Genomic DNA, 27,063 nt, shown 5'->3' on the forward strand with positions numbered 1-27,063 from the left:
ATCGGGGGGTTGTGCTGCCTCCGTGCAAGTTCAGCAGGGAGCAAACTGGGCCAAACTGGAGACCAACCTGAATTGCTTCTCCTCCCCGAGCCTGGCCCCAGCCCAGCTGAGCTGCATGCGGAAGGGCAGCTCGCTGTGCGCCGAGCAGGAGACCCGCTGCGGCTCGCGGCGGTAAGCCCGGATCCTGCTGGAGATGTTCACCTGGGGCAGGCCTGGAAGCAGTTGGGGACACACACAGACATGTAACGCTCCTTGGGAGACACCAGGAAAGGTGGATTTAAAATACCAAGGCGGAAAGCAAAGCAGAGGGATGCTGGAAGGAGCCTTTGAGCCCCCTGGAGAAGCGGTGCTGAGCAGGGACCGCTCACCGGGGACCACGCTGGTGTAGGTGACGCTGGAGAGGCGGTGCAGGGGGTGGCCCTGGGCGTCCTCGCCCTTCACCTTCAGCAGAAAGTCCCCAGGGGGGGCACGGAGGGGTGAGCCCAGCCAGAGCTGCCCCGAGGAGGTGTTGGAGAGGGGCCGCAGGGGCAGCGAGAGGAGGGCACGGCCGGAGCTGTTGAAGAGCTCGATCTCCTGCAGACGTCCTGGGGGCTCCAGGCCGCTGCAGTTCACCACCACGGAGACGGGCAGGCCTGGGAGAAAAGCAAAATTTAGACGTGTTCCAGGCTGCAGGAGGCATGGAGGCAGAGTGCACGTCGTGGCAAGTGCCAGCCTCACCTTGCAGCGGCCGCTCCCCGGGCTGGATGCTGTCGGGGTCGGGCTGGGTGGAGAAGCCGGCTTGGAAATTGATGCTGCTGACGCCCGTGATCCTCACCGAGTGGCGGCCGCTGCTCTGGGTCTGCAAGCAGGACGAGAGGCACTTGCCGAGGGCAGAAGGGGAAGGAAGAGGGCAGCAGCCAGCCCCTTGCACCCGCTCAGACAGCTCGGTGCCCATCAGGAGAGCCCCGAGCACGGGAGAGGGGCAGGGGCTCCGTGCGCTCCTTTTTTTTTTTTGGGGTGTCCCACCTGGAGGGGACGACACACGGGACCTGGCACCAGCCTACCTTGACCTGCCACATCCCTGGCTCGTGGGGCTGCACCGCCACCACCACGGCCGAGTCGGGGATGCTGAGCAGCTCCTTCAGGTCGCGGCCCTTCTCGAGCACCTTCCCTGCAAGGAGAAGCAAAGCTCTGGGACGGGCACCCCGGGTGCTTCCCCAGCCCCTGCAGCCGGCCAGGAGCCCTCCATCACGCACTTCTTGCTGCTGGAGGAAAACAGGGACTCACAGGGATCCCCAAAATGCTCCCCAAAGCATCTCCCCTCTGCCTGCTGCTCCCCTGGGCACCCACCTGCCGGGTCCCGGACCTCGATCTGTGGGGCTGGGCCACTCAGGGAGATGGTGACCTCCTTCAGGCTGGGGTCGAAGGGGACGGGCCACGTGTGCTCCCCGCCATCCTCATGGTCTGCAGACAGCAGGTGGACTTTGGAGGCCTGGATGGCCTCTTCCACCCACTTCAGCACCTGGGGGCAGGCGGGGGAGGATTAACCTGGATCCTCGCCGTATGGCATCCCCATTTTAGGGCTGTTTCAGAAGCAGGGCTGTATGGCAGGGGCACAAAACCCCAGGCACACCCCTCCCGATGCAAAGGGAACCGAGTCATTTGGTGTGATTGCAATTGCCAGGTGGCTCCTGCTCCACCACGGGGGAGCAGTCACATCCCCTGGCTCGCCCAAGGGAACAGAAACCTCGTTTGCTTGGTTCAAGGCTAACGCGGGGCTCCCAGAGCAACCCAGAGGTGCCTTGGGCACGAGGATTGACCCCGGGGGAATACAGGGGCTGGGTCAGACCACCTCCCCGTCCTCGCTCACCTCCTTCACCTGCTGCTTGTCCAGGTGGAAGACCTGCCCGGAGCTGGTGGCCGCGATGCGCTCGTACACGCGGTACCCGGGGTGGCTCCTGTCCCCGCAGTCCCCCGTCAGCACAAACACCACCTGCCAGGGTCACACCGGGGTCCCCTGCAGCGTCCCATCGGGGACAGCACACCCCGGGGGGGACACATCCAGCCCCCTGCTCGCTGAGCCACGGTGCCGCGTCCCCGCGTGAAGGGGTGATGGGGGCAGTTCCTCGGGGCTTGGAGCCACCGCCGTGCGCCTGCCCGAGCCACGTCTGGAGGGGACACGGCCTCACCTGGGACTGCTTGTGCTGCAGCAGCCGCAGCAGCTCCTCCTGCTGCTCGTAGTCCTTGGCCCGAGCGTCCGTGAAGACGTAGATGAAGGAGCCGGGCTGCGAGACCTCGGCGGCCAGCCTGATGGCTGCCACGCTCATCTCCGGGCAGTCCCCCCCGCCCTGTGGGGATGTGACACGGGCAGGGCTGGGGATGGGGTCCCCGCTGTCCCCGTGCCATGCCAGCTTCCCAAATCCACCCCCATAACAAGGGCTTGCATTTCTTTGCTGGAGCATGCACAGCGTGATGGCCCCATGGGGCTACAAGGGATCACAGCCGAGCCGTTCTCATCCCACATCTGGTAATTAACACCCCACCCCATAATGACTCCAGCCCAGTGCAGCCCCGTGAATCCACCCGTAGGGCACACTCCTGTGCCCACCCCAGCCCACCGCCTCCAGCGGCCACCCCAGGCAGGGGGCTCGGGGACACGGCGAGGACCGGCTCCTGCTTCCATGGGGTTTTGTGCCCTAAAAATCCCACTGACACAGCTGCATCTAATGGGGAACGCAGCGGGATGGAGCATTGCAGGGCAGGAACCGGGCTGGGCAAAGCGCAAGAAGCTCCCCGGGAGCGTTTCAGCCGGCAGAGCGCAGCTGAAATGGTTTAAAAGGCATCGTTTTTTAGAAGAGAGCGTTGCTTCGGCGCTGTACCTGGACTTGGAGCTGCTGCAGGCGCTGCTGGAATAGGCGGGGGTCCGTGGTGAGGGTCGCGGGGCCAACCTCTGCGAACACAGAGGTCCCAGGTCAGCCCCTGACCCCAGCCGAAACACGGGACACGGACCTGGGCCTTGGGGAGACCACCAGCAAACGGCCGCCGACCCCCACCTACTGCCCCTGACCCCATCTCCAGCCGTTTTCATTGAACTTCAGCATTTCTGCTAAAAATAAAGCCCCGGTCCTGCTCTCTTTAAGGGAGGTCTGGGCTCTTTTGGGGAGCAGCCGCTATTTATAGGTGCGCACAGGGCTTGTGCAGCAATGCCTAACAAGATGGGAACAGGTTGGGAGCAAAAAGCCACCCGCGTGGCACAAGCAGGTGCCAGCATCGCCATTAATTAATTAATTAACAGGGGGAAACAGCCTGCCCCATACGGCAGCACGGTGTGGAGACCGTGCCTGACAGCCACCCCGTGCAGCTTCCACACCGCAGCCACTGGGGGGGGGATTAAAAAGGGGAGAAGGGACAGGGCACGCACTCGGGGTGCCCCTCGGAGTGATTTTGGGTCAGCCATCCCCATCTGGGCACGTTGCCCCCGGCCACCAACCGCAGCCTGGGGCACCTGGGGGCTGGCAGGGGACCAGCTCCACTCCCCTCTGCTACCCTCAGTGCACCCCCAGAGCCCCAAATCCACCCAGCCCCAAAACCCTCAGCCTTATCCCCACACCCATCGTGGCCCTACCTGGGTCGTGGAAGGGCACCAGGACGTAATTCCTGATGAGCTTGGTGCCCCGGCTGAGCGTGCGCTCCAGGATGCGCGACGCCCCGTCCGTCACCTGCACCAGGTCGTCGTACATGGAGCCCGTGGTGTCGAAAACGAAGGCCAGCGTGGCCCCCCCGGCACCGGGGGGGGACCCGGTGACGCCAGGGACCAGCAGCAGCCAGAGACCCACAAATATCCCTCCGTGGGGTGGCATCCTGGGGAGAATTTGGGGTGCCGGAGCCCCCTGCTTTGTCCTCGCCCTGCTCCGTCCCTGTCCCCAAATTGGGGTGGGGGGGGGACGGGATGGGACAGGGGGGTGTGAGGGGCTGCACACAGCAGGGGCAGAGAGGGGACGCAGCCACCCCACAGCTGCAGCCCTGCTCCAGTGCTCAGCTGCTGGGAGGGATGGAGGGAGGGGAAAAAAAAAAAAAAATAGGATTTTGTGAGCCAGCAACGTGCTGGGGAGGCCGGGGGGGGGCTGGAAAGGAGGTCCCACAGCCCATGGGGGCTGACACAGTGCCTGGACCCCCCCCCCCAGCCCTGCCTCCCCCCCACCCCCCTCCCCGGGTGCCGCCGGGGGAGGTGAGGGGAGGACGCGGGGGCTCGCAGCTGAGCGCTTTTGGGGAAAATCTGCCAAAGGCATGGAGAGGGGGGGGACCCAGCTGCAAGCAGGGGGGGGTGCTGAGAAAGGAACCCCCCCAGGACACCAGGAACCCTCCTCAGATTGGATTTCCCAGCGACTGCGTGGGATGAAGGGGTCGGGGTGGGGTTGGGTGGGAGAGGGGCTGGGGGCAGAGACCCCCCCCCAGCAGGATGGGGGCTGGGAGCAGAGCCCAGGCCTGGATGTGTTGAGCTTCCCCCCCCATCCCCAGCTCTGCTCTTGCTCAACGCCCCCCCAGTGGGACCGGGAGAGGCTGGGGGCGAGCATCGAGGGCCAGATCCTGCCCCAGGGCTGAGCACCCCTCGTCCTGCCCCAGCAGGGGATGGGGACCACCTCCACGCACAGCTGCTGGTGCCCAAACTCCCCCCCCCAGCTTCTCCCCATCGCCTCATTCATCCCCCCAGGCTGCTCCCAGTCCCCGCAGCACCCGTTTAACTGGGCTTAGGGGGTTAACTGGGCTTTAACCCCTTCCTTGCTGAGGGGGGCTCCCATCCTCAGCGGGAACAGCCTCTGGGTAACCGCACCCAAAAACATCCTTCGGAGCCTTCCCCTCTCCTCGCCCTCTGCTGGCACAGCCGTAAATAAATTTATGGAGAGAAATAAAGAGGAGTTGGGCTCCATGAGCCTCGTGGGTCCCTTCCAACTCGGGATATTTTATGGTTCTTGATTGCAATAAACGCTTTATCCCTGCGCCGGGGTACAACGCGCCTCCCGTGCGCCTCCCGTGCACACCCAGCCTCCTTGCTTAGACCTCCTCTGGCCTCCCCAGCAATAATTAGCCCCCCTCGTTAGGAGCTCGCCCAAACGAGGACGTGCTGGCAGGGCCTTGCAGCCTCCTTTCCAGCGGGCTCGAGCAGCACAGAGCCGCCCCGCGCGCATCCAAAGCCTCACCCGCACCGTGAGCCCCCTCTGCGTGCCCAGCCACGGGGAGGGGGCCGCCGAGGGCGCGTAATTAAGGGCTGCGAGACGCAATTAGGGGATATTAATAGCAAATTGCTCGGCGGCCGCCGCTTGCCAAAAGCACCCCGGCGGCTCCCAGCCTGCTGCGCTGGCAGCGGGGCCAGAGGAGGTGGGGACAGGCTGCACGCGCCTGCTGCGTAAAGGGGGGAAAAAAAAAAAAAAAAAAAAAAAAAAGGGTGTGGGCGAAGGGAGGAGCAGCGTTTTGGGGTGAGCTGAGGCCCGACTGCTTGTCTCAGCCCAGGAAGCGTGTGGGTAGGGTGTCCCTAACAGCCCCTGCTCAGGGCACCCAGCACCCAAAGGTGGCACCCGCAGCCCCTCCGCACAAACTCCCGGAGACTGCCTCCCCCTGCTGCACATCACAGACCACGGGTGCCTCGGTACCGTCATGAAGCTTTTATTTCCATCGTCACAAAGTTCCTGGGTTCTGTCTTTTTTTTTTTTTTTGTCTGTTTGTTTGGAACCGGTTGTTTTGCTCGGTTTGCTCTTGAATTCATCTCAAGACAAGGCAGCAGGGCATGCAAGCCGGGACGCCGGCACGGACGACGCGCAGACAGGCTTCACCTTGACAAACGAGGCTCTGCGCTGGAGCTGCTGCTGCTTCTCAGCCCAGAGCTTGGCTGCCTCTCGGGGCAGGGCTTGTGGCCACACGAATGGAGAGAGAGAAGGGAGAGGGGTTTTCCTGCAGCACTGGGTCTTGTGTGTGCCACCGAGCCCCTGGTGGGGACCCTGCGTGCCAAGCCCCGAGCTGCTGCGGTGCACCGGGGGCTGGCAGCTCCCTCCTTCACCCCAAAATTCACCCCAAACCTCCTGCCCTCAGCCTCCCCAAAGCCCTGGCAGAAGGAGGGGTGTCGCTGGCCTCCAAAAGGCCTCGCCCCCCCCCCAGTTTACATAGGGAGCGGGTGAGCTGCTTGGTGCCACCGTGCCGGCTGCGGGTCACCGCCCGTCCCCTCCAAACCCACCCGAGAGCAGCTCCAGCAGCCCTTGCAGCCGACCCCAAAACCCCTGGTCCTGCCCCAAGCAGGGATCAGACCCCCCAGGACCCTTTTCACACCCCAGCTCAGGGTGGGGAGGATACACCCCTGGCACCAACAGGAGCTGGGGTCCCCCTCTAGCGCTCCGGGGGCACCCGATTGCAGCGATTGAAGGGCAGCTCTGGAGGAAAACTCCCACCTCGCTTCTCTCTCTCGTGCCCTGGTTCACGCCGGTACAGAGGCTGGGGGGGGGTGTGCCCCCAGGAGGAAAAAGCTTTCCTCCTGCTTTTCCAGGAGGAAATGTCTCAGCCCAGCCCCAGAGCACAGGGAAAGGCGGCCACAAAGCAGCGACAGCGCGCGAACAGAGGACTGAAAAGAAGGGGAGCACAGACACTGCGTTTAATCAGGCAACACTGACGGGACAAATGAAGGGGGGGGAGACACACACACAGACGCTGCAGTCACCGGGGGGGGGGACGGGGACACCCACGCCTCTGCCTCGGGTCCCCCTCCCCGGTGTCATTTCAGCCGCAAAACCGAGCGCAGGGAGCGGCCCGGATCGGGTGGGCTCCTGCCGGCTGCGTGGTTCAGATGATGATCGGGTTGAAAATGAGGGCTGAAATTAATTTTCATAATAAATTAATCGGCTCCGACCCAGCAGCTCCTGCCCCGTTCCTGGAGCTCCACGCGGGTGGGTTTCTTGCCAAGCCCCCGTGGCTGTGGCCCAGCACCCAGCGGCTCTCCGGGGCTCACCCGATGTCAGTGATGGGGAAACTGAGGCACGAGGAGGTTAAGGCCAACATTTCCAAGCAGGAGGAGCTTCAAGCCTTATTTGCAGCAGTACCGAGGAGCTGCGCGTCCCGGTGATGCTCAAGGAGGAGGTGGGGGCCCCAAGGAGAGACTGGAGGTGTCGCCAAGCCGGGGTCCCAAATCTGCAGCCAGGTCTGGGTGCTGTGGCCGAAATGATTTGCTCTGGGGTGTTCAGCATGCCAAAAGGGGGCAGGACAGACCCCACAGCGGGACAACAGCCAGCCCCGGCCCTGCAGGAGGGTCCTTCCCCTGGGAAAACTTCCCCTCATCCCCCAGCAGGGTCCTCATCAACCAGCAAAGAGCTCTGTAATGCTGGCAAAACCCCTATTTTTGTTCCTTTTTTTTTTTTTTTTTTTCAAACGTGCAAATGCTCAGAAAAGGATGAGAGGGGGCAGAGGGGGCCGAGGGACTGCTCCATCCCACCCCATGCAGCAGCAGCAGGGGCTGCAGGCAGCCGCACCGGCTGGGCGGACGCTGAATTTTGGTATTTTGGGGGTTGGAAACTCCTTCTAGCTGGCTGTGCACCCCGCTTTCTTTGCAGGTTCTCCCCAAAAATCGGCGAGGGGTCGAGCTTGCTGTGTCTGGATGAGTGCTGACGGAGCTGAAGCATGGCAGCGGGCTGGGAGGGGCAAAGCCAATGCAAAAGGCATTTAAAAAAAAAAAAAAGGAGGAAAAAAAAAAAAAAAAGTCTTCCAGGGGAAGTGACAGAGCAAACATTTGCATTTGGCTGGGAATTATTCCGGGTGCTGTGGGTCCGTGGTTTCCCAGCAGATGATCCTCGTGGTGTCACATCGATTGGCACCGGGGGGTCCAGCCCAACGGGTCGGGGTTGGAGAAGTTGGAGGCACCGCGGAGATCTGCAGGAGGGAGCTGCGTTTTGGCCACAAAGCATCAAAAAAAAGGAGTTCCCAGGGCGAGGAGGGAGCGATGCCTTCCAGGAGCCCCCGGCAGCGGGACAGGGGCACCCTCGGGGTGGCAGAGACGTTCCCGTGGGCTCCCAGGCTCAGGGCTTGCAATTGCTCTCGGTGATCCAGTGGGTTTCCGTGGTGGGGACGGGCTGCCCCGTGCACTCCAGCTCCCGCAGCCCTTTCGGTGCACAAAGCTCCAGTTTTTGGTGCCTCTTCCTCTCTGCCACCCCGCACGGCACCCGCCAGCTGCAAAGCGCATCCTGGGTTTTGCTGAGAGGTGGAAAATCCTCCCAGCGGGGTCGGAGGTGCAAAGCACAGCGGGAGGAGAACGGGGACGAGGGGGCTTCACCCCACAGCTTTCGGCTCTCCTGCGGGACGGGGCCGACCCCAACCAGCTCTTCCCCCAAACCCGGCCGCGGCTGCACCCGCTGCTGGCCGTACTGCACACAAAGTCAGCTCTCCTCAGGGACAGGGAAAAGCATTTTTGGAAGGGCATTTTTTTTGCTTTGGGGCTGTGCTCCTGGCTTCCAGCAGAACCTCACGCGTCCTATCCGAGGTGCTGCTCCCGCGGCTGATGGGCAGCCAGCTCCGTGCCGGGGGGCAGGCACGCCTTGCCACCATCCCCAAAGAAAAATAGGGATAAAGGAACCGTGTCCCGGCCTGGGAGAGAAACCCAACTCTCCGTTAATACTTCTCATGCAGGAAGGAAAGGGAACGATGCGAAGCAGCACGTGCTGGGCACCGGCTGCCTCCTCGCCCTGCCCCACGGGGAGGCCCAGCTGGTAAAAACGGAGAGCAGAGCGATGGAGCAGGAGGGGCTGCCCAAACCGACCCCCGGCTGAGCTGGCAAAGAGGAGGGAGACCGGAAAAACGCAGGAAATGGGGCAAATGGGAAGAAAAAAGAAGCTACGCCCCCCCCCCCCCTTCAAACACCAGCCAGCACACGGCGTGCGGGGGGTGGAGGTGGGGGGAAGGCAGATTTTTGGCTTCATCGTTATTGCAGGCTCCCGATGCCCTGCAATAGGGTATGAGGATGTAAACCTTACAGATCATCACCTAGGTGTTCGGACACACACACACGAGAGACTAAACACGGCAGCAACATTTACAACGAATAAATAAAGATATCGATCGTCGAGATAGGCATATAAAAAAAAAAAGCCTCACTTCTTTCCACCAAAAAAAAAAATAAAAATGAAAGAAAAAAGCACGATACCGTCTCACAAAAATAAAATAAAATAATCCTATAATAATATATATCCCTAGGGACCCGGGCTGGGCTGCCAGCGGCACGAGGGCTGTTGCCCATCACCGTTCGTGCCTCGGCTCCCCGAGCAGCACCCCGGGGTGCCGGCGCCCCGCTACCTTTGGGCTCCGTCTCCAGCCGGCCGGATCCCAGGAGAGGACCACGCCGGCGCATCCACAGTCCGCTCCCGAAACGTAGGGAAGAGGAGCAAAGGGGGCGAGGAGGCTGGAGGGGCTCTGCCTTCGGTGCCACTCGACCCATTCCCCCGGCCCCGAAGTCCTGGGCGCTCGCCGCCGCTCAGACCGTGGTCTTTTGCAGGTTTTTTTTGGAAAAAGCAGAAGTTGGCGAATGGCAACGGCTGGTTCGGAGTGCAGAGAGGGGGAGTGAGCTCGCGCTTCAGGTGCATCCTTTGCTCGCGGAACAAAAAGGAAGGCCGGAGAGGGACAGGCAAGCTGCGCGCTGCGGTGGTCGGATGGCACGGAGAGCATCTTCCCCCAGGCATCTGCAGGAGGGGGGAAGAAAAGCACGTAAGGACCAGGGGCAGATCCACAAACGCCTTGGGGGGGCCCAGCTGAGAACGCAGAGATCGTGGAAAGCTCAAAAACCCAGGGGGTTAAACCAAAAGCAGGACCCGGCACGGTCGGTGAGCACCAAACCCACCCCGAGACATCTCCGCGCAGCCTCGCGGGGCACCGGTGCTCATCCCTGGGGTGCTGTGAGCCACGGCTTCCCCAGGACCGCCAGCTCCAGGGCACGATACAATGACACAGGACATAAACGAAGCATTTAATGGAATATTGCTGCAGTGTCCCCACTCCGTGCCTCCCCTGCAGCATGCGCAGCCGAGAGCGAGATTCGTGCCGCGGGCCCTGCCGCCACCGAGCGCTCACCAGCTGGGAGGGTTTTCGGGCACCCTCGTGGACTGAGGGGCTCTCGGAAGCACCCCCCAACCTCCCCACCCGCAGCTCCCCCACGCCGGACTCACCGCCGCTCGGCCCCAGGACTATACGAGCCCGTCGTAGAGGGAGAGGGCTTGCACGATGGAGGGGTCGGCCTTGGAGCCCTCCTGAAACTCCTGCAGCGTCAGCTTCCCATCCGCGTTCTGCAAAACGCCCCCGTTGAGGTGCTGAGCACCCCAGGGCCCCGGCAGCACCCACGCTGTCCCCACCACCAGCCCCCCCTCGGATCCCATTCCCCATCCAGCCCCCCCCACACCAAGAGCAGAGCCACGGGGGGCTCAGCACATCCCTGGGACCTGGCGTGGATTTGGGGACCCCCGAAGGGCACAGACCCTGCAGACAGCCCCATGGCTGCCCAGAGCCTGGGTTTGTGGGGATGAGAGGTACCTGCAAGAGCCCAGATGTGGCAAAGGGGGCCCAGAACTGCCTCCTGAACCCAGAATGTGATCCTCACCTTGTCCATCATGGCAAAAATCCGATCCACCCTTTTCTCCGGTGTGTTTTCCTCCTCGGGAAGCTCCACCGTGTTGCCCTGCAGCAGCAGGATGGGACACAGTCACACGCAGGCACAGCTCGTGTCCTGCCGGGCGGTGTCCCCAGCTGAGGGCACATGTTTTTGTCCCCCCCCCGTCCCCACCTGCAGCCCCCTCATGGCACAATCCCAGGCGGACCCGAGGGCCGTGCGCTTACCACCATCTGGTAAATGGCGTCCACGATGTCCAGCATCTCGTTCCTCGTGATGTACCCGTCGTTGTCCAAGTCGTACAGCTTAAACGCCCCTGCGAGAGAGATGTGGAGATGCTTGGGGCCCCGACACGTGCCCAGTCCCGACGAAAACCTGCTGCACCCCCTCACCGCCCCCCCAAAGCCACCCCAAAGCCCAGGGCTGAGCCCGGCAGCACCCCACGGGGCCACTTACACCTCAACTTCTCGTCCAGCGTCCCCCTGGAGGTGACCGACAGCGCCTGGATGAACTCCGAGAACTCGATCCTCCCGTCCTGGGGGAGGAACAGAGGGGTGTGAAGGAGAGGAGGGGGCGAAGGTGCCGCTGCCAGCCCCGTGCCACACGAGCCAGCCCCGTGCATCCCAGCGGTGCGAGCCAGCTGCCGGCGCACAAGGCGCAGCTGCCAGCATCCCACCGCGAGCGCTGCCCCCGCTGCGAGCGCAGGGGACACCTTGCGGGTGGGCTTTTGTCATCGAGACATCTCATTTCTCCTCTCTCGCCGCCTTTCCCCACGTGATTCTCATCGAATGAAGCGAGCGCGGGGGCTCGCTCGCTCCAGCTGCTCTGTTTTAATTTCACGCCCCGGGGAGCGCTGGAATATTTTGCGCCTCGAGCGTTGCGCAGCTGTTCCGAGGCACAGCACCGAGCTGAGCCGTTGGGAAGCAGCACGCTCGGTACCTGGGGGTCCCCTTGTGCACCCCCCTTGCCCAAAACACCACCAAACCCACCCTGCCAAAGCGCAGCCGCCGGCCCAGCCCCGAGCCCCGTGCGCCGTGCCCGCGGCTCGCGGACTTACTTTGTTCTCGTCGAAGACGTTGAAAACAAAGGTGGCGAATTTGGTGGGATCGCCGAAGGGGAAGAACTGCTTGTAGATCTTCTGAAAGCCAGCGGCGTCGAGCTGCCCGCTGGGGCAGTCCTTGATGAAGCCCTTGTACCTGCGGAGGAAGGGCAGAGGGACGGGCGTCGCGCGGCTCCGCTCGCTGAGCGCACCCCCGGAGGAGGCACGGAGGTGCTGGGTGCCCCCGGCCCCGCTCCCCTCGCTGCCTGCAGCACCCGACCCACAGGGGACGAGGTCCTGGTGGGCATCACAGAGCTGGAGAAGCGCCGAGCGGCACCGGTGACACCGAGCAATGCCCGGCAGCAGCCCAGAACTGAGCCACGTTCACGTTGCGCACTGGCAGGGGACGGGGACACACCGCCCGGCCAGGAGCAGCGGGGAGCACACGTGGCACATCCACACCTCAGGGCACGGCCCCAGAGCTGCCGCCACCCCCTAAATCCCGAGCAAGGGAAGCTGACACCCCGCTGCCGAGCCAAATTCCCATTTAAAGACCCTCCCTCTGCAAGGCTCACAGCAGAAGCCCCAAAAGCACCCCCAAAAACCCAGTGCCGCGTGCCCGTCCTACAGCAGCTCGGCTGTGCCATGGGATCAGGCACCCATGGGACTCATCCGGGCTGCCCCAGCCCCGGGCAGCTCCTTGGGCTGGGCACAGGGAGAGGGGCAGGAACCCTTTAAACCCCAAAAAAAGAGCTGCTGCACCGGGGGCAAGCCCAGAAGGTGCAGGGGAAGGGGACGGCTGGTTCCTGGGTAGGGGGAACAGCACTGAGACCCCGTGGGACCCCCTGGGACCCCGCAGGGCACACGAGCATTATGCAAGGCCCTGTCTGGATCCGCCAGCACCCGCTGCAGCGGCCGAGGGCTGGAGGAGGAGGGGAAGGGGGCGGCGAGGTGGGAAACCGAAGTGCCGGTGACATCTTTTCCACGGTGCTGCAGCGCTGACTCATCGGGGTGGGGGGGGGAAGGATGAGAGAAAAAGATAAAGAAAGAAAAGCTTGACTGGTTTGATAGGGAGATGAAAGGGAAGCGGTGGCTTTTTTAGGGCGTCGCGTTTGGGGGGCGGAGGGGATGGGGTGGGTGCACGCTGCCAGAGAGGCATCGCCGTGTCCTTGTCGCTGTCGGGGCCGGGCTGCCAAGGGACACCCGATGGCACCCCTGGGTGCTGGCGCCCTGCCTCAGTTTCCCCCACCTGGCTGCTACAGGTCACCAAAGGCTGTGTCCAGCCCCAAAACCACCACGGGGCTGTGAACATCCAGGGGCCTGTTAGTAGGGGAAAGGCGCCCCGTGCCTTGGGCAAACCTCTTGTGGGACCCCTCTCCACTCAGTCCCCGAGCACCCCCGGCTCCTGCCCCGCACCCCCAGCACCTCACTGCCACGCCGGTACTCACCACTGCTGCACCTCCTTCTCCGTAACTGCAAGAGGGAAAAAAAAAAAAAAAAAAAGAAGGGAAAAGAAGAAGAAAAAGGAATTTAGTGTTTGCCCAGTGCTGGCGCTGCTCTGCACTTCCCATAAGCCGCTTCCAGGCCTGGAAGGGGGAGGAGGTGCCCATGGGCACCACGTGCCCGAACCCAGGCTTTGCATCCCCGTGAGCTGCAGCCTCCGAGGCACAGCCCAGGGCTCACCAGGGGGTCACCCAGGGCCCCCCCAGCCCCAAAAGCAGGGAGCCTACAAGGACGTTTTGCTCCCTGCAAGGGGAGCACAGTAAGATGCTGTGAACCACGCGGGGCTGGTTTGTGTGAGCAGGATCCGGCCCTGCCCTCCCACCTCCCTCCAGCCAAAAGCATCCCCAAAACATCTTGCAGGAACGTCTGCTTTGGCGTGCCAGCATCCCCCCGACCAGGCTCACCAGCCCCTCGCCCCCCGCCTGCTGCTGCCCTCCAGCCCCGGAGGAAAAGCTCGCTGCAGCTCCGGAGCCCTTTGCATGAGCCTGGTGCTTGGCAGCAGCTCCCTCTGGGTTTGCATGAATACACAGCATGTGAAAACTTGGTTCCTTTCTGCAGCCCCCCCCCCACCCCTCCTTCCCGGGATTATTTTTAGCTGCAATTGTCAGGTTTCCATGCGGTGCTGCCCGCCGGGGATCCCCCGCAGCAAACGCTCGGCTCCGCGCCCCTGCGCACCTCCTGGAGGAGGAGGAAGGTGCCGAAGGCTGCGGGATTCACCCAGCACAGCCCCCTCGACACCAAACCGAGAGCAGCACGCGGTGCCAATGGGGATGGTGGCACGGATAGGGCTCTGACAGGCAGGGGGGTGCGGTGCTGCCGATGCCAAAACCATTTCAGGCACATGGGACGGAGCAGGAGCTGCGCTGGGTGCGAGGTGGGCACGGAGCGCCCCGAGCATCCCGCCCCAGCCCACCCCTGGCACCGGCCTGAGCGTTCCTAATCAGATGTCAGGACACTCAGAGACCTGTGGCCTGCGATGGTTTCGCTTTCCCACCCTTTGGGGATCGCCACGTGGCTTTTCCAGCTCGGGATACAGCCGCCCAGCAATGGATGCTCACAGCACATCGCAGCCAGCTTTGAATTCGCACGCTTCGCTACCCAGGTGCTCGCTGCCTCCGAAGCACAGGGATAACAACGATGAAACACATCACCAAACCCATGCCGGGCCTCTGGGGGGGTTCACAGGGCTTCGGAGAAACCCCAAAATACACCGACTAGAAGATGGTGAGCATCAACAGCCCTGAGCAGCTCCGGGTGCTGTTCCGGAGCTCGCCTTGCAGACAGCAGCCCTGGCTGAGGGCAGCTGCAGAGCCCAGAGGTGCTCAGCAGAGGAAAGGCTGTCACGGCGCGGGCGAGCAGTGGGATGCAGCACTCCAGGGAGCCCCAAACCCCAGCACCCCGCTGCGGGAGCGGTGCCGGGCTGGCACGCGAGCAGGGAGCCCGCTGCCAGCACGCTGGCACGGGGGAGTGGCCTTGTTAGTCATTTCCCTTGCATCGCGCATCTAAATAATAATAAAAAAGCAATAGGTCTGAAATTCGCCGGGATAACGAGGCGGAGCGGAGATGTGTCAATGTGCAAACGGCTGATAAAAATAGAGAGCCCAGCCACATCAACAGATGCCAATTACCTTGGGTGGCAAATAAAAGGAAGCAGCCTTCCAGCAGAAGGATTTACAACGTGCCTGGCAAAAGGCGCAGGGCGCAAAGGGCGAGGGCTGGCGGGAGGTGGGTGCAGGGACGGGGGGGTCCCAGCCCCAGGATCCCCACACACCACAGCCCCGAAGGGTGCAGCGGGGTTGGGTTCAGTGGGATGGCAGCCAAAGGGTCGGCTTGGTGGGGGCTGCGGGGGCAGGAGTGGGGAGAAAGGCTCAGGGATGCTCAGCACCCAGGCTGGAGGATGCTGGTGGGGTTTGGCTGCGCCACGGGGGGGATTCGGAGGGTTGTTTTGGCAGGGTTGTTTGGTGGGAGGAGAGTGGTCATGGGAAAGGGTCGCACAGGAGTGTCCTTCCAAAAGAGATGCTGAGCAATGCCTCGATCAGATGCAGCTTTCTGTGCACACATCCCCTGGCACCACGATACCCGTCGGAGCTAACGGGATTCGCGCCTGGAGGATCTGCAGAGGTGCCCCCGGGTACCAGCCCCGTGGCCCCAGGCTCTCATGGAAACCAACAAAGGCAGGTGGGAGGAGGAAGAGGAGGAGGAGGAGGAAGAGCAGGACCTGGAGCAGCGCTGGGGATAGCGGCAGCAGCGTGGGGACACGGCCAGGTGCTCAGCTCAGCACCTCTGGGAGATTCACGTTTCGCTCTCTCCCGCTCGGCTTTTCTCCCACCGTGCTATTTCGGTCCTGGGAGCTGCCTTTCAACTCCAGCAGGAAACAATTAAGAAATCTGTGCTTTTTTTAGTACAGGAGAAACGCTGGTAACGACACGCGCGGGCTGGGCGGAGAGCGGGGATGCAGCCGGCTGCCTGGCACCCGCGGGGAGCGGGCCCTGCTCCGGGCACTGCCCCTGGGGCTCCCTGGGCCCTGCAGGGAGGGATCCTCAGCTCCGAGGGTTTCCATATCTGCAGTTACCGAGCCCAGGCAGGTTACTGCTTTGCGGCTGCGTCTTCCAGCTGGCCCAACCTCACCGGGTTTGGATGCTCCGGGCGGCACCGATGAGGGATGCTGAGGAGTGTCCCTGCAGCAGGGAGCTGCGGCCACGTAAACCTGGGGGGCACGGCGCCCTCCTGGCCGGGCTGAGCTGCCTGGCCTGGGCACAGGACAGGGGGGTGCATGCATGGGCAGGGCTGCCCCCCACACACTCCCCCCAAGCCATCCTCAGCAGCTCAGGGCGCTCAGCATCTCTCCGGCACGCAGAGCGCACCCGAGCTTACAGAAAGTGCGGCGGCTGCTGCATTCCCCTCCCCCCCAGCATCGATTCCGGCGCGATGCTGAGCTGATGCAAATCAATTTGCAGCGATACAACACAGGCAGGCTCGACCCCGAGTGCTCAAGGACAAGGGATTGCCCGCAGCGCGTCCCAGCGGAGCGGGGCCCCGCTCTGCGGTGCCGGGGGCGCGCATCTCCAACGCCCTGGGGCTCAGCGGTGGTCCCCAGGGGACAGCCAGCCCACAGAGGCTTTGGGGTGGCTATAAATAGTGCACGTAGCTGCTCCTTAATGGATGCAGCGCGCCCTGGGACCCTGCGGGATGAAAGGCACTAAATCAAAGCTGGGTTTGGGTATTCGTTATGAACCGTGATGCTGGAGGAGGCATCGCCGAGCTGGGAGCCCCCGCGCCGCGCTGCAGCCGCCCTCCCTCCCGCAGGCACAACGCCGGGCGGCAGCTCCGCCGTCAGCACCGATGTTTCCGCCCCTCTTGTCAAAGCGTGGGGAAAGGCACAGGGGAAATGCTGAGCACAGGGGCAAGAGCAGCACAGGACCTGCCCCAACCCATGCCCACGGGCCCTCGCTGCCCCTTTGCAGCACCCCCGGGTGCGTCCCCGCTCCCATCTCGGCCAGGAGGAAGGTTTCGGCCCCGCATCCCACACCGTGCACAGGGACACCCAGCAACAAGGGGACAAACCTCAGCTCTCAGCTCCCTCAAGCAGCACCCAGCCCCCTGCTCCCAGCTCCCAGGACCCCAAACTCCCACCCTCCTGCCCCCTCCTCCCCATCAATCCCCAGCAGTGACAGCGCTGTCACCACCCGCCCTCCGCATGCCCCCTCTCTTCCCACCACCCAGCTGCCACTGCAGCAAGAAACAGCTCCGGTTAATCATTGCTCGAGCCCGTTAATTTGTTTGCCAGGCTGCGAGGAGAGGAGGACGTGGGGCTGCGAGTCCCCACCCGCGCTGTGCCCGCGTGGGAGCTCATCATTTATAGGACCAGGGCAAGGACGGGGCAGCTGTAGGGCTGCAGGAGAGATGGCCGGACCCCAACCCCTCTGGGGACGCTTCTCTCACATGACAGCACCCTGACCCCAACAGGGCTGCCAGATCAGGAAAACCAGAGTTAATTATTTCCAGCCACAAATGGCACTCGGCCTCCAGCTTACCTAAAGACGACGCTCTCCGGATGGGCAGGTGGATGCTTGAGGCCGCCTAAACCTCCCCAGGATGCTCAGTGCAGCGCCCAGACAAGGGTAAATCGGGCACCCACGTGTGTGCAGAGTGTGTGCTCCTGCGTGAGCAAAGTCTGAGCTCACACGTGAGTCAACTGGGCACCCATGGGTGTACCAAGTGGGCACCCACGTGTGTGCCAGCCGGGTCCCCATGCGTGCACTGCATGGGCACTCCTGCAAAAATAAACTGTGCGGCTCTATGCGGACAAGTCGGGCACTCATGCATAAAGTGCATGCATTATTTGGGTGCTCCTGTGCAGATGATTGGGTGCTCGTGCATAACTTCACGGGGCGATCGTGCACGCACTGCCTGGGTGCTCAGGCGTGAGCAAAAGGGGGACTCATGCGTGACCGCGCTGGGCGCTCGCGTGTGGTTCTGTTGGGTGCTCGTGCATTTATCGGGCACTCATGCATGAACTAATTGAGCACTCAGGAGTAAATTAGTGTAATTAGCAGATTACACACTTGTGCACGTACTAATTGGGTGCTCAGGCGTGAATGGATCAGGTGCTCGTGCATAAATTAATTGGACCCTCGAGTGAGAACCGACGGGGGGCACAGGCACCAAGGAACCGGGCGCGCGCAGGGACCAGCGTGCGACCGAGCACCAGCCAACTGGGCACCCATGCATAAATTAACTGGGTGCTCCTATGCCAATTAATTGTGCGCTCGTGTGTGCACTAATTGGGCACTCATGCGTGAACTTATTGGGTGCTGACGCGTAAATTAACGGGGCGCTCATGCACGAGCTAATTGGCCCCTGATGCGTAAAACAACGTGGCGCTCCCGCGTGAACCTGGCGCACCCTGCAATTTGTGCCCAACACACTCCACCCCTCACCTCTGCGAAACGCGTAGTTAAGGATTGTCTGAAGATAAATGTGTTATAAACTCCGCTTTCAACATCGTCACAATGTTAATCTGCATCAATTACAAACCGCGCTGCTCCTCCCCGCGCACAGGCAGCCGGGACCAGCAGGACGCACGAGTGCTCGCTGAGATTCGCTCCTTGCCCTGGGATTGGGGTTGCAGGGATGAGCACCACGGCCCGAACCAATCCCCACTGCACATGGAGCCCTTTGCCCGTGGGATTGCAGCAGGCTTCACTCCTCATTCTGCCAAACACGTAACCGTGAGGGTAGGGGCATCTTGTCCAGGATCCCCCGGCCCAAACTCCAGCCCTCGGCCCTGCAGAGCGGGTTGCAGGGTTCACAGCATCACAGCCGGGATGGTTGTTACAGATTTCAAGCCTCTCCCCACAAAGCACGCCCCGAGCAAGCAGCAGCTGCTCAAGCCCTTCACCAGGCGTTAGCCAGGACTGCAATGGTCCAGGCAAGGACTGAAAACAGCGCTGGAAGCACCCACAGACTCACGCGTGCAAGAGCGTTGGGGCGTCCTTCAGACCCCAAAATGCACTGAACGGCACCAGCCGGTGCCATGTGGCCATTCCCCTTTTGGGGAGCAAAACGCCTGCCTTGTGCCTCGGGACACGGCTTGTGCCCGGGGACTTTGTGCAGGCAGAGGGGGTGGAAAGCAGCAGCTTGCCCGGGGCCGGCTGGAGCGTGGGCACGGAAACTCCTCCAGCAAACAGCACGCCCCCAGCTCCGGCACCAAACTCCCCCGGCACGCAGCACAGGGCTGCAGGGACATGCTACGGGGGAGCAGAGCCGTGACACCCCCAGGCTGCTGCAGCACCAGGGGCTTGCTGCTGGCTCCGGCATCACCCAGCCCACCCCGTGCCTCCTGCCCTGCTCTGTCCCTTCGGGTAGTGGGTCTGGGACCATCCATCGCCCCCTTTTAGGGTGCTGCAGGGCTCCCCCAAATCCCCACGGTACGTTTGGTGACGGCAGCTTTTCAGATACGCCGCACGTCAGCACTTCAGAAATGTGGGTTGTTCGGCCCTGATGACTTGGTTTCATTTAAATTCTGGATTAAATATGTAACCAAAGTCCTGGTTAAACATTACGGAGCGCGTTGCCTTCCTGCCCCAAAGCAGGGCTCAGCCCCACGGCTACTGGACTGCCCGAGGACTCGATCCACTCCCCATCCTGCTCCAGGTCACCAGGGCTGGGGGCTGCGGTGCTGGGGTCACCCCCATGGACACAACCATGGGGACAGCCTGACCGCCGATGCTGTGGCCAGCCCAGAAGTATTTCCTTCTGCTAACCCAAACCCTGCGTGCCCACAGCTCCTCCCCACGCACCCCAGCAGCACCCAGCCCCGCTCCCAGCCACGCTGCCCACACGTCCCCACGGGGGGACCCATCCCCAGCATCCCAATGCCACCGTCCTCCTCCTATCACCCTCGTTGTAGGGTCACCACCACCACCAGAGCTGCCTACCTCTCAGAGGGGGACACTGCCACCCCAGCACGTCCCATCCCAGCCTGGGTATCTCCCCGCTCCTGTCCCCACGGCTCACACGCCGCCAGCATCACCATGGGTCCGGGTGGCTCCACGTGGTAAGGGGGCACAGGAGTGGCACTGTGGTGGCAGTGGTGAGGTGACAGCAGTGCCACCCGTGATGCTGAGATGGGGAAGGACTGCGTGTGCGCCTGGCCCTCCTGTCCCCACAGCTGCCACCAGCGGTGCCTGCACACACGGGCCCGCGAGCCGCTCTGCTCTCATCTCCCCCCGCGGCTGACACGGGCAGCAAAACCAATACGCAGTTAAAATCCCTTTTAGACTTCATCAAATATTCAAGGGGCCGACGGCAGGCTTTGGAAACTGGGTTCGGGGAAGAAGCAGCAGTCGCTCTTTGCAGCACAGGCAGCAGAGGAAGGGCAGAGCACTGAGCCTTGGCTGGGGAGTTAATGAATCACGCTGAAGGCTCCCACGGCACAAGCCGGTGGCTGCAGCAGGTTTCTCCCTGGCTCTGTTTGATCCCAGCTTCCCCACGAGCCGAGGCAGCGATGCCCCACGGCGGGGCATCCTTTTCTTAGGGCTCCCCCTGTCCTAAGAGGGCCCAGAAGGCGAGGAAGGCACAAAGCGAGGCCACGAATGTCCCCCCCCGATCGTTGGGCTCCTCCCTGGAGCAGCCGCTTCCTTTGATGCCTTCAGAGCCTCTTGTTTCACAACCTTAATTATAACGGCAGCAGCAAAGGTCAGCAGAGTGGTTAAGCAGATCCATTAACATGTCAGGGGATAAATGAAATGTGATTCTTCCGATGCCTTCGCAGCACCAGGCCGTGGCTGCCTCGCTCGGTTGTGGGGTGGGGGCCAAGGTCCCCCTCGTGTCCCCTCCTCGTGTCCCCCCCGGGGACCACAGGGGCTGGGTGCCGCAGGTCTGAAGCCCCAAAGCTCGCTGTGCTCACACCTACCCTGGGACAACGAGATGTGGGATTTGCCACGAGGAGAGCAGGGTCTTCCTGGGGAGGGGGCTGCAGGTGCTCTCCAGGCCACCACAGCCCCCTGGAGACATAAAATTGGGTCCCCCCCCCTTCCAAGATCGCAGTGACCAGGAGCCTGCACCACAGCCACCACCTCTGCAGCACCCGGGCTGGGCGCTCCCATCCCCAAATTCCCTTTTGGGCTCCTGCAAATGCCTTTATGCACCAAAAGCAGCCAGCAGCAGCTCGGCCTGGGCTTCCAGCACTGGGCTTGCGCCCACCTCGGCACCCCAAGGGGGGGCTGCAGCCCCACGCCACCCACCCACCCCAAAGGAGAAGATCCCGAGGCACCGGCTACCCCAAAATGGTGCACGTAGGGCAGAGAGAAGGGACACGGGGCTGGTGCTACACCCAGCCACTGCGGCCTCCCCACGCTCTGGGTGTTTCCCCCATCGTTTGCTGGCGCTGGGTGCTTAGGCACCGGGCTCGCTTCTCACCAGCGTGCCCCAATTTCCACAACAGGAGGGATTCCAACACCACCCGGCCTGGCAGAGGAACCCAGAGCCCGGGGCCAAACACTTTGGAGGATAAAAATAAACCCACAGCGGGGAGCCACCGACGTCCTCCGCTGTGCCACCCGGCCCCCTGCTGCTCCCCACGGCCCCAGCTCCATCCCTGCACCCTCCAGCCGAGGAACCCCCCCGGTTTCCTGGCTGCAAACTGCTGCAGCTGGAGAATTTTCTTTCTTTTCCCCGCAGAATTTAGCCAGCCGCCACACAGCCCCGTAACTACCAATCGATCTGTTTGTAGTTTGCTCTTAAACTAATGCCCATTAATTCAATGCATTACTGTCGAGCAACAGAGCCAATTTTGCGGCTTATTGTAAAAGAGCAGAAAATGATGATGCCGGAGTGAGCTGAAAATCCACAAAATAGATCACAGTGGGTGGGACGCGGCTCCTGGGAGAAGAGCATCTTCCTCTGCTCGCACCCTCTGCAGCCCGGGCACCGCTCCCGTGCCTCCCCCAGCACCCCGGGTCCCGGGGGTGTCACGGCTGGCGTGGAAATAACGCGGTGTTCGGGGGGCTGCACCGGGGAAAAAGCTGCGGAGAGCAAACTTGGAGAGCCACCCCCAAAAACGACCAGAGGGAAAAAGCTGAAGTGTGCTTTTCCGGAGCAACCTCGGACTTTTAAGCCTGTTTTGTGATTTGAAGGGTTGCCGGCACGGTGGTGGTGCTGCGAGCAGGGACACCCAGCGCTGCCTGGAGTCCATGGTGAGCCCTTCCCAAGCACGACGCACGCTCTGCGCCCACACCTGCTTTGCACAACCTGCCCTCGAGGCCTGGCCAGGACCTTCACAACACCCCAGGACCTTCACAAGCTCAGCAGAACCCACTCCCAAATCCCACGGTGGCCCCGGTGCAAGCACCTGGAGCTACATCCCCAGCGAAGAGGGGAGCCGGGCACAGCCCCGGGGAGAAGGGGGCTCCTCGAGTCTCCAGCATTAACACCCCTGGGACAAAACACACGGCAGCCAAACCTGTCTCTGAGCTACCTCAGCGAGGCATGGGGAGGATTAATAAATTAATGATTATAAAGCACTCTGAGAGCTTTTGGATGAGAGGCTCCATGGAAGCACAAGGCAGGAGATGATTTATTATTCATTACTGTTGTCATTCCTCCCGCACAGCAGCAGCCCGGCCTCCAAGGAAGGCTGAGGCCTTGCAGGGCTCACTTGGTGCTGCCAGATTTTCGTGGGCATCGGGAGATGATGAAGGACTCACGGCGATGGGTCCAAACCAACAGGGCAAGCCCTTGGGCGTCCTTCTGCACCTTCAGGTGCCCAAGGGCCATTAAAGCCACCCCCCGGCACCGTAACGGCGAGGGGAGCCCAGGTGAGGGGCCCCAGCTCCTGCCCTTCCCCGTCTGCTCCTGGAGGGCTCAGGGCGAGCTGCGCTGAGCAGCAGCAGTGACACGATTTTGGTGGCCAACCTGCAGCATCCTCAGCAGCACCCCCGAATCGCTGCGCCCAGGGCCAGAGAAAGGCCCCGGGGGTGTCACCAGAGGGGACGGGGGACACCAGAAGCCACCCGGCACTGGGACATGGTGCAGGCTGGGGGTGCGGCCCCCCTGTAGTCCCGCAGGTGTGACAGATCTGCAAAAAAGTGGCGTGGGGTAAGAGGGGATGAGCGCTCTCCGTCCCTCCCAGCCCAACCAAGATGGGGTTGGTCGTCGTTCGCTTCGTTTCCTTGTCAGATCGCACAAGCAGAAAATGATGCAATGGAAGGAAATCTCATTGTGGGAGAAACCCTTCATGCACATGGTTTTCACCCTCGTGGGGGCATCCCTGGGGCACGAGCAGGTCCCCGTTGTCAGCCCCTGCACAGCACCCACCCGGGTGTGCTGTAAGAGCAGCGGGACCAGCAGCAGGCACAGGGGGGGCCCAGCACCCACTCAGCAGCATGGCAAGGGGCTGTGGGGACGGCAGCCACACACCGGGGACAGTCACCGAAGGGTGCTCATCACCTGCCAGAGCGGTGCTGTGACACCACAGACCCGTGTGACATGGGCAGGAGCCACTGTCCCCTGCTCCAGCCAGGGACCGTGTCCCTCCTAGGGCACCCGGTGCAAACCTGCACTGCCACCTGCATCTCCTCTGTGCCCAGATTCCCCCAAAAGCAGAAGGAAATGAACATTTTCCAGTCTCCCAGGGGCTGGAGGTAAATCAGAGGCTCCCAGACATGCCTGGGAGGGCCCCGTGCAGTGCTTGGCTAGCCAAGAGAGTGCGCGGCTCGCCTTGACGGCTGCAGAGAAGGGGCAGAAACACTCAGCAAAAGGAATTAATCCCGGAGACAACAGGGGGAATGAGCAGAGCTCAATAAGCAGGGCCTGGTCTTAGTGATGGCCACACGGAAAGGGAAGGGCACCCGAGAGGGAGGTGCAGAAAGTTGCGAGCGAAGCGATTCCAAAGGCGGTGACCCTCCGCTGGCCCCATCCCGCAGAGACACCCCCAGACGATGGCTCCGCCGGCGCTGCGTCTGTCAGCACCGCTGCTGGGAAGACACGGGGCAGCTCTCCCTGTGTGCCAAAGCCTGGGGTCACCCATGGGTGCAGAAAGCCCAGCGCTTTTTGGACACCACCAGGGGATGAGGCTGCTCTCTCCATCAGAGCTCGGATGCTCACACGGCGGTCCCCAGAACCAGCCCACCTGCACCCACCGTGGGGACACCACAACCCCCATCCAGCCCCTGCCACCCCCCAGGGGCTGGCCCTGCCACCTATTTTTTGCCATTTCTGCTCTCCGAGCCGCTGAGCCGGGGTGCCCCAAGCCACCCCCTGCCACCCCTCGCGGGCTGGCTGTGCGGACGTGCCCCCGCGAGCCGCCCTCCTCCCGGCTGTGCACCGGCGAGAGAGAGGGAAGCAACCCGGCGTGTGGGGTTGTGCAATGCACCAGCATTGCCTCCTCTCCATATGGGAGAACTTGCTGCATCCTAATCTATTGCCTTTTTGGGTAAGCGCTGCCGTGGGACTGCAGCAATGACAGGGGGAGAGCTCGCAGGTCTGCTGCACGTTAGCGGCTCCCCGGCCAAGGAGAGGGGGGAAATATCTGCGCCCGGCGAGCGGGGAGGCAAACTTGAAGCGCCAGAGCCTTTGTTTCCTTTGTGCATCCCTTCAGGATAACCAAAAATGAAATAAAAAAAATAATAAAAAGGGGGTTGCTAAAACTGGATGGCTCAGCCGCTAGCCACGCTAATAAGATTACAGCGGAGGATCAGAGGGGAAAGCCACTCACTCAGAACCCCGGGTTATTGAACTGCTGCTCAGATACTCGCAGGAAAACACCGAACCCGGTGCCGGCTCACACAGCAACAAAGGAGCCCCCGCCAAGTATCGCCCCCAAACTTTGAGGGCCACCCGGACGCCCTGGTTATGGGGGCACAGCCCCCGGCCGGGGATACGCAGCCGGCAGCGGGGCCGGGGGGCTGCAGAGCAGGGCCTGGGGGGGGCTGAGGGCAGGATGCGGCCCCCCCCCCGCTATCAGCAGCTCCGAAACAGGCCGCGGAGAATGGGGTTGGGAAGAAAAACGCCGGGTTCCTGCGGCTCCCTGCCCCTCTCCTTGCCCCCGCTGCGTGATATATATAAATAAATAAATATACCCAGGGCTTTTTTTTGTGTTTTTTTTTTTTTTTTTTTTTTTTTTTTTTCTCTTCCTCCTCCTCCCAGCCTAATCCCTGAATTCTTGCAACAAAGCCCGGCGGAGCCTGCGCCTTCTGCTCGGGGAACGGGGCCCCGGTGCCCGGGGAGCTCCGTGCGGGCCGCCAGGGGCCGGAGGGAGCCGAGGGGCTGCGGGGGGACCTGGGGGGCACCTGGGGGGGACCTCGGAGCCGCCGCCCCCCGCGCCCCAGCCGCCCCCCGAGGCACAGCCGCCCGTTTTCCCCGACTCCCCCACCCACCCCATCCCCTCCCCGGTATACTCACAGTAGGTTTTCCTGGTCAGCTCCTCCACAACTTCGGGCTTTAACTTGCTGTTGGATTTCCCCATGGTGGCCGGCGGCTCCCCCCGGCTCACTGCGGGGGCATGGAGCGCCGGGGCCGGGGGCCGGGGGTCGGGGGGGGAGAAAGCTCCCTGCCGGGCTACATCCCGGGGAGGGCAGGAAGGGACCGGGGACGGTTGGAGGGGGGTTAAAGGGGGGGGCTTTGTTGCCGGGGCTCGATTTAGCAGAGCCTGGAAGCGCTGCGGGGCCGCCCCGTGGCTGCGCGCACCCTGCGCGCGTCGCCCTGGCTGCGCGCACCCTGCGCGCCCTCCCCGCTCCCCGCCCTCCTCCGGCAGCCGGGATGGGAAAGGATGGGGATGGGGATGGGGAGGGGGTGGGAAAGGATGGGGAGGGGGTGGGAACGGGGGGCGGCCTCCCCCGGCACAGGGGGGAGGAGGCTGCGCCGTGGGCTTGGGGTTTGGGGGGCTCCGGGGACGCCCCTCACCAAGGACCCCCCTGGGGATGCCCAGCGCTGCCCCCGGCTGGGGGCAGGCCCCCGCCTCCCCCCCATGCTCTGCGGTGTGCCCATGGAGCCCGAGCTCGGTTTAAAACCCCCCCCCGGCTTCAACCTCCAGAGATTTGTGGCACTGCCAGGAAACCGTGCGAGCTCTGAAAGCGGAGGCGCTTGGCTTTTTTTCTTTTTTTTTTTTTCTTTTTTTTTTTTTCCGCCTCAAAACCACGCAGGGCTTCAGGGCTCTAGCAGAGCTCTGCGTGCACGCATGCACGGCCATGAGCTGCGCCGATGCGCTCGATAAATTCGGTTTTTCTTCCCGCCTGTGTTGCAACCAGGGCCCCGCCGGAGCTGCCCAGGCACGCCGGCACTGCTGTGGCAGCAGCCAAGGAAGGGGGAAAATAAAAACACAAATCCGTGCTTGGATACAGCGAAACCTGTCCGCAAGGCTGCGGAGAGCTCAGCACCAAACACGGGGCCTGTGCTGGGAAGGGGAGGAGGAGCACGGCTCATGCGACATTGGCCCTGCACTTTTTTGTGGTTTTGTTTTTTTTCCCCTTAAACCAGCCAAGGGTTGCCTGCCACTCAGATATCCAGGGATACATTCCCCAGGTAGATGTTTCCAAAACACATAATCCTCCAGGATCCTGCCTTCCAAAACCGAGCTCGTTAAGGCAGAGGAGGAAAAAAAACACCTCCCTCAGCGCCACGGCCCAGCTGGGGCCCCCAGCAGCCGTGTGCCCGGGGGGTGAGCTCTGGCTGTGCACTGCTGCGAGCAGGAACGGTGCAGGATCCACCAGGAACAATGCAGGATCCTCCAGGAGTGATGCAGGATCCTCCAGGAGCCATGCAGGATCCACCAGGAGCAATGCAGGAGCCTCCAGGAGCCATGCAGGATCCACCAGGAGCAATGCAGGATCCACTGCGCCCAGCTGCAAGGAGGCAGCGAGGGTTGTGCTGCCCGCCAGCACCCCTTGCAGCTGCTGGTGGGGTGTGGGTGGCTTTTAGGGACAAAGGCCCGCCTGCCACTCGTGCATCAACCCCGTCAGATTTTAGTTTGCCCCCCAGAGCTGCTGCAAAATGCCCTGTGTGACCCCTTCCTTCCAGCAAATCACCCATTTTTCCCGTTTCTCCCCGAGCTGTGGTCGTGGTGCCGTATGAACACCCCCAGCAGCTGGGGCAGGAGCACGGCTGACGTCCCACACCCTCCCCGTGCTGCACAGGCCTTCTGGTACAAGCCCTGCTGATGCAAACCTGATGTTACAGGGATTTAATGCTATTTAAAACTCTGCCCTGTCTCCACTGCTGAGAACACTGAATAGAGAGCTCGGATCTCGCAGAGGAGAGAAGAGTCATCAGGCACTGTGCAGGCCCGTCACTTTCTCTCCCTAATTATTAGCTTTAACCCTGCTATTGCTTCAATAACACCACCGGTGGCATTTTCCGGGATGCAGTGACATTTCCACAGCCAGGGGAACGCAGCCCCGGCCCAGAAAGGCTCCTGGGG

The 27,063-nt window shown here is 62.5% G+C and overlaps 2 protein-coding genes across 2 annotated transcripts in view; both read right to left on the reverse strand.

Annotated features, from left to right (window-relative positions):
- Positions 1 to 3,839, reverse strand: part of HMCN2 (hemicentin 2) — a gene marked incomplete at its 5' end in the record, with an annotated part of 37,056 nt that extends 33,217 nt beyond the window's left edge. The window contains 9 exons of the mRNA XM_082775909.1: positions 68 to 212; positions 369 to 632; positions 718 to 838; positions 1,044 to 1,150; positions 1,330 to 1,501; positions 1,850 to 1,972; positions 2,169 to 2,327; positions 2,859 to 2,929; positions 3,605 to 3,839. Coding sequence (XP_082632035.1) covers positions 68 to 212; positions 369 to 632; positions 718 to 838; positions 1,044 to 1,150; positions 1,330 to 1,501; positions 1,850 to 1,972; positions 2,169 to 2,327; positions 2,859 to 2,929; positions 3,605 to 3,839 — 1,397 coding nt within the window. The remainder of the gene's footprint in view (positions 1 to 67; positions 213 to 368; positions 633 to 717; positions 839 to 1,043; positions 1,151 to 1,329; positions 1,502 to 1,849; positions 1,973 to 2,168; positions 2,328 to 2,858; positions 2,930 to 3,604) is intronic.
- Positions 3,840 to 5,675: 1,836 nt separating this feature from the next.
- NCS1 (neuronal calcium sensor 1) lies at positions 5,676 to 25,258 on the reverse strand. The gene is made up of 8 exons (XM_082775464.1): positions 25,050 to 25,258; positions 13,091 to 13,115; positions 11,661 to 11,799; positions 11,060 to 11,138; positions 10,831 to 10,919; positions 10,595 to 10,672; positions 10,167 to 10,283; positions 5,676 to 9,683 (listed from the first exon to the last, which is right to left on the reverse strand). The coding sequence occupies exons 1-7, from the start codon at positions 25,111 to 25,113 to the stop codon at positions 10,185 to 10,187; spliced, it is 573 nt and encodes a 190-aa protein (XP_082631590.1). The 5' UTR covers positions 25,114 to 25,258; the 3' UTR covers positions 5,676 to 9,683; positions 10,167 to 10,184.
- Positions 25,259 to 27,063: the final 1,805 nt, after the last annotated feature.

Source organism: Aythya marila, assembly GCF_965140915.1.
Source record: "Aythya marila genome assembly, chromosome: 19".
NCBI classification, from domain to species: domain Eukaryota; kingdom Metazoa; phylum Chordata; class Aves; order Anseriformes; family Anatidae; genus Aythya; species Aythya marila.